Raw genomic sequence first — 13,280 nt, forward strand, 5'->3', positions numbered from 1 at the left:
AACATGTTTGTGCATAACAATGCACAACCACATATAACACCCATAACAACCAAGCTGGTTGATTCATTTTACTGGGGACAATTCTGTCACTTCATTTGTTTTCTCATCTCCTGAAATTTCTTGTTGGCCAGTAGTTTGCAAGTGATGATGAGATCAAGGTAAATGTCCAAAACTGGATCATATCACAGGTAGCCGAATTCTACAAAGTGGGTATATTGCAATTAGTGCCAAGATATGACATGTGACTTGATTCGCATGATGAATACATCAAAACTCTTCCCTCTCCTTCCCTCTTTCCTGAAGAAGCAACCATCGGTTGCGAAAGCTAGTAATTCTGTGTGTCTGTTTGTGTGTTTTGTTCATTGTGCCTGTCTGCCGGCGCTTTCCAGCTTGGTAAGTCTTGGAATCATTGTTTTTAATATAAAAAGTAGTTTAATGTGTATAGATGTTTCTGTAATAAAATACAATTTGCAACAAATCGTTAATCTTGTTTAATATTCAAACACTGCATACTTCCTGGATCAGCTTTGTATATGGTTTCTGTTTTCAAGAAGGGGGAAGAGAAGAGATACTGACTTCTACACGGGCAAATGTGTGAATGGCACAATGAGTTGCCTATCTGGCAAAATTATGAATGAGAAAATAAAGTAGTTTATGTTCCCCATACTGGGCAAGAGCAGAGCAACAGGACAGATCCTGTACAGTTATTCACTATAGATAAAATTAAAGCAGTAGGGACAGGGTTACACACTGCCTTTGTAGATTTAGCAAAATATTATGAGATGGTGCCTAGAACAATACTGTGGGAGGCTCTGAAAAATATAGGTACAAATGAGTATCTTTTACAGAGGTAAGTAAAGGTAAGTACAGATGAAGAGGATAAAGGTTATTGGAACCTATTATTGTCAAATGGCTGAGATAAGGTAGTTTTATGTCACCCAGTTTGTTCCATTTATAGGTAGAACTGCTTCTCCAATAACAAAAGAACAGCTGTTAAGGAATGGGTATTATTGTTAATGGTGTATAGGTGTTTCCATTAAGTTTTTCTGATGAACTAGACATTCTAACACAAGATGAAAACAATCTCGAGTTTATGATATAAAATTTATATCATGAATATGATGAAATGGTGACTAGAAATGAGTCTAACAAAAACCAAATATCTAGTAATAAATAATGAAACCAGATTTGAAATCCACATCAATAATTGAACAGCTGTGAGAGAGGTAGTAAAATTTAAACATCTAGGTGTATATACTGACAAAAGTCGATTGAGTAATACAGATGTAAGATAAGAATGCAACAAAATACAAAAGTAATAGAACGTATGTTATTTTCTCGTGGAACAAGAACATTTCATCAACAAAAAGAAAAGAGCTAATGATTAAATCTGTTCAGTGCTATGGATTTTAAATGCAGACTTTAAAGAGGAGTGACAGCTGTGGAAATGGATTATTTATGGAGGTGTTCCAGAATCTCAAGAATTGAGGAAAAAAACTAATGATGAAGTAAGATCTAAAATGTGGACAAACCAAGCAGGGATAGATACGACTGAATGATGACAAACTGGCATAGACACTTGCTGAAAATTCCCGATCACTGGTATGCAAAGAAAATTTTTGAATCGAAACTGCCTGGCAATGGAAATGATGCAGACCACAAAAATCTTGAGAAGATGATACCAGCAAACTAATGCAGCAGTGTGGCATATGAAAGGAGGATGCCCTGAAGAGAGAGGCTTGGTGAAAGACAAATGCTTACAGCCAAATTGTTATTAATTGATCTTGTGTAAATTAATCCTGTATAATAATAATAATAACAATAACAATAATTTTAGTTAATATAATTGAGAAAAGAAATTTTTGCAGAAGTGATCACAGAACTGTTAAATATGACTAGAGATGATCAGACAGCAAATCTGCAAAGATGACTACAGATGCCGTTCTTCATATTAACAAATTAAATTAATTCTCGGTGTGGGGGAGGGGGGGGGGACTACTGGAGTTGGAATAAAAACAAGAGAAGGTGTACACATTATGCTAATGACTTTTCTGGCGCATTAGTAGAGAAATGAACAAAATTAATTTGAACTCAGGTGAAAATATTGCAATCATACTGGCATAGTCCATATCAATTCAGGCAGGCTAGGAAAAAGTCTTACCTTCATAGTCTGAGATGTTATTGAATTTAGCATATGTTAAAATGAAGGACTAAATAAGGAAAACGTTTTTTTTTCTCCCTCCAAAAAAGTCTGCTCCGAAGTACAGCCCTCCAAAGACAACACTGCACACACCATATTGAAGATGTGAAATTTGGAAAAAATTTTAAAATGCTGTATCTCTGGAACAGTTCTAGATATCGTTTTTTTTTTTTAAGATAATTGTTTTATGATTACAAAGAAGTGCTCTATTTGGACTTACCTGTCAAAGTTCTTTTACTATAGCATTCTTAACTTTTTCCATAAGTAAAGAAAAAAAATTATCCAATGCCAATCCATAAAATTGACTTTTTTGTGTTGGTTAGTACCATATAGTTCTACATTCCCTGAAAAGGAGAGCTTCCACTTTTAGGTTGAACAGGTTTTATAAACAACTGAAATTTTTGCCATACCAAAAACCTCTTATCACATTATCACATAACAGGCTCATAAAAATCAAATCCTAGACTTATGTAACATAATTTTAGTTTTGAAAGATGAGTAAGAGACTCATTGGTTCCAAAATGTATGTGAAAGGTTCAAAGACTTAAAGGTTTCAGTTTATACAGCTTCTGTGCACTCGGTTTAATACTGAAATTAACTAGTCAATGAACTAAAAATGTGTTCCACTGCTTCAGAATCTTCCTTTGATACAGAGTGATGCCTTCCTGTTGGGAACCAATAGGAATTGGAGCACTTACAGTCTTCAAAACATTGTGAACAGGAATTGAGCACTGAAGGCATTCTTGCTGTCCTTCAGCTGGAAACCTACATCCAGCAGCTGCTCCATGTGGTAGCATAAAGTTCACTACGATTTTGTTTAACTCATAGCTGGTGTCTAAAATTTCTGTAATCCACCACTCACAGTCATACAAAAACGCCACAAACACCCCCTTCTCAGGTCATGAATTTGAATATTACCCTGCTGTTTCTGAGCTGTTGGTTGAACGAACAAAATTTCTTCTTTCTTGCTCTTTAAAGTGCTTGCAACATGAGTTCACTCATCACCGAGTCCAAAAATGTGTGTTCTGACTTCCTTTCACAGGAGTAGCTTGTTTGGACCATTATTCTTATTTTCTGCTCATGGAATTCTTTGATTTCCTCTTTGGACAAAAGAATGAGGGCTGTGGATATGTAAGATTTCACGACTCTCGTAAAATCCTCAGCATTCTGAATCAGAGCTGTATTTGGTCAGGAAAGATTGTAGCATGGTGCTTCAGAAGGCCTTCTACACCATCACATGGCCTCTTCCCATGGCCAGTAGCACTGTATACCACGTCAGTTGGCAGAAGTGACTTTCTCAATTCAAACAACTGGTAACGATTTTTAAAATGAATAGGAGTACCATCAGAAATAATGATTATCTTCTCTGCCCAAGTTTGCAGTTGAAGAATTTTGCACATTGCTAGCGAAGCATGTGCTGAGTCATGTCCTTTGTCCTCACTTATAACTGCAACATTTGTGGTCTTGTTTTGAAAATATGTCACTCCTGTAAAAACTGAAACCTGGTCATTACTCCAATGATACCCTTGTACTTCTTGTGGGAGAATTACAGACCAGTTTTCAGTAAAATTACAGTGAGGCACTAAACATAGTACTTCAGCCTTTACATACCATCTCACTTCTGCAAAGTGGTGTTGCAATTTCTTTAGATGCTGGCGTGTTACTGCTTTCACTGGCCACTTAACAAGTTTATCAATGAAACTGTCAAAGGCAACAGTTATCTTAGTTTATTTTCCTCCCATGTTGCATATGTAATGTCTGCAGAGTTATCTGCTATGTCTTCCAGATCAAGTGTCTGTAAAGAAAGTCGTTCCTTTCTAGGGCAGTCACCACAACCTTTAAACAAACAGGTATCTCGCTTTACATCACATACTACTAATGACTTCACATGCCCAACCAAAGTGTCACATGTCACGTGCTCCAGTAAGTTCTCCAAAGTTACCACACAAAGTTCAAAATTCATGCAGTACACATACACAGACAGACATCTCTAGGTGGGTGTGGAACTACCCACTTCGGTTATAGTGCATAAAATGTTGATCTTCCAATATGTGAATTTGAATAGTCACTCTTATAAATTGCAAAATTTTCTTTAATACTGTGAGTCATGTACCTCTTCACTTTCGCAACGTTTTGAACTTCAACTCTTACAGTTATGGTGTCTTTTCTGTTGGCACCCTGGCGAGAACAGTCTCATTTATCTTCCAGATAAAATGAGTGCACTGATTGAACTTGAGCCACTTCTAAAAGATGACCATAATAGGGATCTGCTCTTCCAAAGACTCCTTTTATAGACCTCACATTTCTTGATTTGTCTACCATGTACTTTGATACTGATGGAATGTGGTTCAAAATTGTTTTCTTTGAAAATATCACTTGAATAATAGTTAAGACTTGCACCTTCTCGCTGCAGGATGCAAAATATTCAATAGCTGAATTGATATTTGTGAAAAATTCCTGGCAAGAGGTGCAGGAGTGCTTAGGTTCATTTCTTCTGAAGATGGAATTATTTCTACTTGAAGAGTGTGGTCAGTTTTGCTGTAGTGTATTTATCCATAGCTTTAGTAATTTCTCTGTGCTTTCTTGATGCATAGAGCTTATGACTCCACTGATCACAGTTTCTTAACAGGACTAACACCTCCCTCTGTAGTTGAATGATTCAGGGTATTTAATTCTTCCTCTACTGATGCAAAATCTGCATCATATGCAACATGGGAGGCTTAACCTTGTTCAGATACTATCATTGTTGTTATTCTGCCAAAACATTTAGAACACGCAAAGTTGTCACTGAAAACATCTTCACTTTGAAACAGAGTCTTCAAATGAGAACTCTTAGTCGCAAACTGAACAAAATCTTTTTTTTTGCTTGCTTGTCTTATACATCACTCTTTTATAGATATGCAAATAGTCAGCACACTTCACTCTCCTGTGGTCCCAGTCAGATGACATTTCAAACAGTCCTTTTCACAAAACACACTGCAACTGCATCAACTGGCAAATTCCTCACGAAAACACGCACCTCACTGGATGGTCTCAGATTTCTTAGAAGTCTCTTCATTAAACAAATTAGCACTTAACAACTACAATACAAAAACCTGCAATGAACAATCATGACAAAGAAACTGACAAGAAACTACAACAAAGTGTAATAAATATCTGCCACAATGAAACTGATAAGAAATAATTGCAACAAAGACAATAGAAATAAACACTGTAACAAAGAAATTAGTAAGAAACAACTTCAGTGAAGACATACATTATCCCTGAAAGTTAAAAAAAAAATATTTAAAATAAAACCTGTCTAACTTAAAAGAGGAAGCTCTCCTTTGCAGACAATCTAGCACTACATGGTACTAATAAACAGAAAAGAAACCTAACTTTTCTGGATTGGCATTTGGGGAGGGGGGAGGGTGGGGGGAGGGAACACCTGTAAATTACAAAAAAATTCAAAAGGCAACAGTAAAAGAACTGACAGATATGTCCAAATGGATGATACCAGTGTAATCATAAAGCAATAATCTTTTTTTTTTTTTTAAAAAAAAAGAAACCCTAACAAAATATATAGAACTGTTATAGCATTTTTTTAAAATTTCTGAAACTCCCATCTTCAAAATGGTGTTTGCAGTATCATCTTTGGAGGCCTGTATCTAAGGGCAGGTTTTTTTTTTTTTTTTTTTTTTTTTTTTTTTTTGTTGAAGAAAACAAAAAAATGCCTGTTTTTTACTTACTCCTGAATTTTAACATATGCTAAATTCAATAATATCCAAGACTATGAAGGTAGCCCTCACGCCCACTGGAATTTGATTAACACATTTTAAAGGGAATACCTACAAAAAAAATTTGTAGAATAGGGACACAGTTTTGATGCGAACATTCAAAAAGATAAATTTACATGTCTTGGCTATGTGTCATATTTCTTAAAGTTAATTTGTTCTTAACTGAGGGAAATTCTGAAATATACACTGAAGTGCCAAAGAAATTGGCAGAGGCATGCGTTTCAAATACAGAGAGATGTAAACAGGCAGAATACCGTGCTCCATTGGCAATGCCTATATAAGACAGCAAGCGTATGGCACAGTTGTTAGATCGGTTACTGCTGCTACAATGGCAGGTAATCAAGATTTAAGTGGGTCTGACCAAGTGGTGTTACAGTCAGCGCATTAGCGATGGGACACAGCATTTCCTAGGTAACGACGAGGTGGGAATTTTCCCAAACAACCATTTCACAAGTGTATCATGAATATCAAGAATCCAGTAAATTAACAAATCTCTAACATCGCTGCAGCCGGAAAAAGGCCCTGCAATAACGGGATCAACAATGACTGAAGAGAATCATTAAACATGACAGAAGCGCAACACTTCTGCAAATTGCTGCAGATTTCAATGTTGGGCCATCAGCAAGTGTCAGCGTGTGTACCATTCAGTGAAACATCATTCATATGGGTTTTTGGAGCTGAAGGCCCATTCATGTACCCTTGATGACTGCACAACACAAAAAGCTTTGCACCTCGGCTGGGCCCATCAACACCGACATTGGACTGTTGATGACTGGAAACATGTTGCCTGGTCAGATGAGTCTCGTTTCAAATTGTATTGAGCGAATGGACGTGTATTGGAATCTAGACAACCTCATGTATCCGTTGACCCTGCATGTCAGCAAGGAACTGTTCACGCTGGTGGGGGCTCTGTAGGGTGTGGGGCGTGTGGAGTTGGAGGGATATGGGACACCCGAAATGTCTAGATACGAGTCTTACAGGGGACATATGTAATCATCCTGTCTGACCACTTGCAGCCATTCATGTCCATTGTGCAGTTCGACGGACTTTGGCAATTCCAGGAGGAGGATGATGATGATACGCTCCACATGTCCGGAATTGCTGTAGAGCGGCTCCAGGAACATTCATCTGAGTTTAAACACTTCTGCTGGCCTCCAAACTACCCAGACATGAACATTATTGAGCATATCTGGAATGCTTTGCAACATGCTGTTCAGAAGAGTTCTCCACCTCCTCATACTCTTACGGATTTACGGACAGCTCTACAGGATTCATGATGTCAGTTCTCTCCAGCATTACTTCAGACATTAGTCAAGTCCATGCCACGTCGTGCTGCGGCACTTCTGCGTGCTCGCGGGGACCGTACACAATATTACGCAAATGTACCAGTTTCTTTGGCTCTTCAGTGTATGTTGTACAAATCAACAAACGTATCACCTATACTAGTGATATTCAATATGTGCACCCGCAGTGCCCTGCTGTGTCATGAATGACTGCGTGGGACAAAGTGAATTTGTTTTGTAATTTGTGGCAAAGAAGACAGTTGTGGGAAATTTTGTTTCCAGTTTCAACCAGGGTGGCCTCTGAGGCAGATGTTGGCCAGCCTGCATAAGTAGTCATAACCTTGAAGCTCAACTATTGCGTGCTGCACATTGCACCAGCACTGATTGTTGTGTTATCAACCACTTTTTATTGTATTGTATTGTAGTTATGAAGATGATAAAGGCAATAAACTATAGAGAAGTTATTAAATTTGTCAAGTGAATGTAAAAAGCAAGAACTTGTTGAGGAGAGAAAGGAAGGTGGTAATGAAGACAGGAAACTCAAGAAGAAAGAATGTGTCAATAGCTGCTTAGATTTTGGTTTCATGTGCACTGTTGTGAATAATGAAGAACATTCACAGTGTGTTTCGTGTCTGAAAGTACTTTCTGCTGCATGTACACTAGCTAGCTAATTAACATGTCATTTAGAAAGTGTTCACAAGAATGATGTGGTCAAACCACTAGCACCCTCCAATGTAGCTTACACAGTAGCAAAACGTAAGAAAGTCCACATGATTGCAGAAGAACAAATCCTACTATGTGATACTGATATGGTGTCCATTACGCTTTGAGTGTCCATGGCAAAAACGCTTTTGCCCATTCCTTTGACACTACAATTAGTCATTGAACTCAAGATTTAGGAGATGTTCATGAACAAGTTATAAAAAGAAATTTGGAGAAGTTTAGTTTGCAGCTTGATGAAGCCATCGATAGAAAGAGAGACACTTATTTAATTTGCTATGTGTGATTTGTTGACAAAAGAAGTAATGAAATGATATGATACAAAACAATTTGTTTAAAATAGTGGACAGCTTCATGACAGAAAATCAAATTAACTGGGCGCACTGTGTTGTTTGGTATACCGATGGTATGTGCTCCATGTCAGGGCTTCACAGTGATCCACAGGCACTTACCAAGGAAAAGCTCCTGATATTGTGCGGACCGACTGCACTGTCCACAGAGAAGCACTTGGTTTACAACATTTGGCTGTTGATCTGAATCAAATAGCGCACACTGTCATATGGTAAAATTTATTAAAATTTGCCCTCAGAAAGCTACATTATTTAGACAAATGTGTCACAATATGGGGACTGAACATACATCTCTCCTGTTTTATAGCAGCATTTGTTGACTTTCCAAAAGAAATGTATTACTGCACATTTTTGAACTTAAATGAGAAGTATGTTCTTACCTGGAAGAACAAAATCTGATCAATGCCAAGTGCTTTCTAGGCACTGACTTTATATTAAAGGTCACTTATGTGATATACATGAGAGTTAAACTAAATGAAAACATCTGTGCAACAAAGTGAAACTCATTTCATTCAGCTTAGTGACAGAGTTTTGGTCCTCAAAAAGAAGCTGCTTCTTTGGAAGAGAAAAATGAACAATGTAGGAGAAATGGACTACTTTCCATGGTTGCAGTATTTTATAATGATAATGAAATAGACCTTACTGCAGATATTTTTTCTGTAATTGAAAATCGTTTATCTGAACTTCATGTTCATTTTAAAAAATACTTGCCCGAAAAATGCGATACGCTTCAGTAGGTTTCAATCCCTTCAGTAATGATTTTCATTTTGAGTTCAGTACTGCAGAAGAGGAAGAGTTTACACAATTTTTATCAGATTCTTCATCAAAAGTAAATTTTCATCAATGACAGTGCTAAAGTTTTGGTATTCCTTAAGAAAACACATTCTGAACTTGAGTAAAAAAGCACTGAAGGTTTTAATTTCTTTTGCAAACTCTTATCTTTGCGTGATTTGGTTTTTGACAGTGGCTGCTGTTAAAACCAAGTGCAGATCAAGGTTCTGTGTGGAGAAGGAAATGAGAGTAACTCTACATCATTTGGTGCCAAGACTGGACAAACTGTGTAACAAGAATCTAGCTCACATGTCATGCAGAGGTGAGTAATATTTTAATTGTAACTTTGTTAATTAATTATTGCAGTTTTTACTAAGTATCCCACAGGGGAGCCATGGAAACTACATAGCTGGACAGGGGAGCCACTAACTCAGAGAGATAGAAAACCACTGACCTATACAATTGGTGTTTGAAACAAATGTGCTACAATGAAACTGCAATTTTACACTTCTCAGAGGCTTAAAAAAAGTGTAAAATTCAGGAAACTGAACAATGTGGGAAGTAAATTTTTAAGTGGTAAAAGTTATGAACAGGATCCACCATTGCATTTTCATAGTTTATTTATGATATACGAGGTATGTCACAAAGTAAGTTCCGTTTGGTTATATAAAACAAACGTATACAGACACAGAAAAAAAATATTTGTTGTATAAAAATCTACAACTGTTAAACTACTTTTCTAGATAGCTTCCGAAATTTTGTAGGCACTTGTCATAGCATGGCACAAGCTTTTGTATGCCTTCTTCATAGAAGGTTGCCACCTGTGTATTCAACCATTTGGTAACATGTTCTTTCAGCTCGTCAGCATCGAAGTGTTGACCACCAAGAACAGCTTTTAGGTGTAAGAAGAGATGAAAGTTGCTAGGAATGAGGTCCGAGCTGTGCTTAATCTTCTCTTCAATTGTTTGCACCAGTTCATCAGTAACCACAGACGGGTGCCCACTTCATACTTCATTGTGCACTTGATCATGTCCTTCATTGAAGAGTCTGACCCATCTTCTAACCATTGAATCACTCATAGCATTTTGACCATAAACCTTGCAGATTTGCTGGTGAATTTTATTTGGTTTAACTTTCTTTGTATTTAGAAAACAAATCACAGATATGATTTCACATCCGGTGGAATTTTCAATTACAGCTGACATTATAAAGAAGCACTACAAAGCACACGTCAGCAGCAGCAATATGAAAATGGCGTACATGTCTTCTCCTTGAGCCAGAGAAACTGCTGCGCACACTCTGAACTGCAATCGTAGCCCTGCCACGGATAGAAATAGAAACGGAACTTACTTTGTGTACGACCCTCGTATATACATAATAAGCACCTAAAAACTTGTTAGGGACTTATTTATTGTCCTATAAAGGTTATTTGAATTTTGTACTATGTTTACCCACTGACGTAACTGGAACTGATAACTGTCTGGGAAGTAGAAACATTTGACTTATTTTCATGCATCATTTTCGGTGTTTTTGGAGTCCCTTCAACTGTGTCATTTGTTATTTCAATGATACACTGCATCCCTTACATATTTTTTCACAGTTAGTATGATGCTTTTTGAGCATTCATTCTCAATGTCAAGTACAAATCTTTATATAAGTATTTTGTGTGATGTTTGCACAAGTGATGTCCTGTGTCTCTTGCAATCTTGTTGTATTTTTGAGCTTGTAAGGTATTGTACCCACCCCATTATGTGGACCCTGCAGCTGAAGTCCCTGAAGTGTACACAGTTTTATACTCATCAGTGGAGCACATAAATCTAACAGAGGGCACCAGAACTGGTGAGCATTTCACTTCAAAATAAGAAGCCTCAGGTATGACATAAGGATTGCTATGAATGGGCAAGAACTTAAAAACTGTCACCTGTAGCTATTTAGAACCTGCATAGAATACCCTTACTAGTAACTCTCAATTTCCACTTGATAGCCCATGCTGTTATTGTTATTACAACTGGGTTAGGGTCTTTGGAGATTATATATTATTCCCCACATCGTAAACAGTCATAAAAATATAAACCGCGTAACTTTAAAATAATAATGGCAGTAGCATTAACAAATAAAAAAATAATGTGCTTGCCAGATAATGAGGCTTTTTTTATTTATGGGAGTCAAAGTTTTAATTACTACCTAAAAAAGTTACTTAACTTTTTGTTTCTTTGCGGGTACATGACTGTAACCCTGGCATATACCACAGTATTGTAACATGCCACTAGAGGGGTCAGAACCAAACAGTACTGCCCTTCTCCAGTTTATCAACAGGTTGCACCACTGTGATTTGGCTCCACTAGTAGTGTGGCATAGCATAATTAAAACTTTATAGCTACTCTTTGTGTGCACAAGTCAAGAAGTAACGGTCACTTTTCCCTCCTACCTGTGATGGTACTCTTGTGATGCTGGGCGTTTCACTCTGATTCTGTTGGCTACCTTCATTTTGAGACTCATTTGCTAGTGATGAGTCACCTCCACTTTCTACACCTGTAGTACTACTGCGGCTTTCTGCTTCACAACCTGCAGCAGACATCATAACCACAAAGTCAACAAGGCAGTACGATTAGTCTTCATATATTTAAAAACTACAGCAACTTGGAAGAAACTTAAAATATTAGAATGCATTAGCCTATTCTTTTCAAATTGCAGCAAGAGGCTTCTGAGCTTAACATCCTCTTCAACATTTACAATGTCATGTTCTCTCACTCCACGAAAAGTACGATTTAAGAAAAAAGAAAGCTCCACACAGGAAATACCCAAATTGGGTGAAAATCAGTAGATGTGTACATGTACATACAAATTACTACAATTTTTTTAAAAATGAAGATTTATTGAAGAGAAAGAGCTTCACAAATTAAACAAGTGAATATTCCGTTGGTCTACCTCTGGCCATTAGGCAAGCTGTTATTCAGCTTGGCATCGATTGATAGTTATTGGATGACCTCCTGAGGGATATCGTGCAAAATTCTGTCCAGTTCACGCATTAGACCATTAAAAGCTCAAGCTGTTGGAGAGCTCTTCCCATAATGCTCCAAATGCTCTCAACTGGGGGAGATGCAGCCAGCTTGCTGGCCACATTATGGTTTGGCAAGCACAAATATAAGCAGTAGAAACTGTCACTGTAAGCAGCCAGGCATTATCTTGCTGAAATGTAAGTCCAGGATGGCTCGACATGAAGGGCAATAAAACAGAGTGCAGTATTTGGCACAATATCCTTCAGGAGGAGACCCAGCAACTATCAACTTAACACCTTGCATGAGGGCCAGAGGTGAACCAATGTGTTATTAACTTGCTCAATTTGTGAAGCTCTTTCTCTTGAATAAATCATTCATTTTTTCTGAAACTGTAATCATTTCTTTGTATGTACATCATAGATTCTGATTCTGTCCTAGTTCCTTTGTGGTGGTTTTTTTTTTTTTTTTTTTTTTTTTGTCTTCAAATGTATTTAGAATTTAGCTATGCATATTTGCAAACAGTGTAGAAATTATAAACTATGCACTACAAACTTCCTTACCATGTGATCAAACAATGGTGACAAAAACTGCTTCAGATACAAGATACAAATGGGATATACTTCCAGACTGAGCACCAACATAACGCAGTGAGTGTTTCAAATACTGCCCATGTGCCTAATATCGCTAATAGCCATTCTGAGGACAACGTGCACACAGTTTTTAATTTCATGTTATCAGGTTCAAGCTTTGGGGTTCTGCTACACTGGTGCTTGTTGTGGAATTGGTCTTTTTAAAGCTTATAAAGAAATGGTCCAACCTGACATGTTGAAACCTATCTTGAAATTTTTTACACACAAAGCATACAACGAAGGAAACGCAATGTCAAAATTTTAGCTGCTAAGACTCACTGCAATAACTTCCAAAAACTGCTAAAGTTACTCATTTTTGCCATATGAAGAAGTGCCTATAATAGTGGTTTGTGCAGCCTTTACCGCGTAACACGTGAATCAGCGAATGAGCAGAAGCAGCCATGACTAGAAAGCATAGTACAAAATACATACTGCGCGCGCACACACACACACACACACACACACACACACACACACACACACACACACTATACTATTAATTTGAAGCACCTAAACTATACAAAAATCATCGCATATCATTAATTTTTCGAC

General features: G+C 37.3%; 1 protein-coding gene across 1 annotated transcript in view; it reads right to left on the reverse strand.

The window, feature by feature from the left end:
- LOC126356185 (brefeldin A-inhibited guanine nucleotide-exchange protein 1) overlaps window positions 1-13,280 on the reverse strand; it is a 202,260-nt gene that overhangs the window by 156,248 nt on the left and 32,732 nt on the right. The window contains exon 6 of the mRNA XM_050006963.1: window positions 11,529-11,665. Within this exon, the coding sequence (XP_049862920.1) occupies window positions 11,529-11,665 (137 nt within the window). The remainder of the gene's footprint in view (window positions 1-11,528; window positions 11,666-13,280) is intronic.

Source organism: Schistocerca gregaria, chromosome 3, assembly GCF_023897955.1.
Source record: "Schistocerca gregaria isolate iqSchGreg1 chromosome 3, iqSchGreg1.2, whole genome shotgun sequence".
Taxonomy (NCBI): Eukaryota; Metazoa; Arthropoda; class Insecta; order Orthoptera; family Acrididae; genus Schistocerca; species Schistocerca gregaria.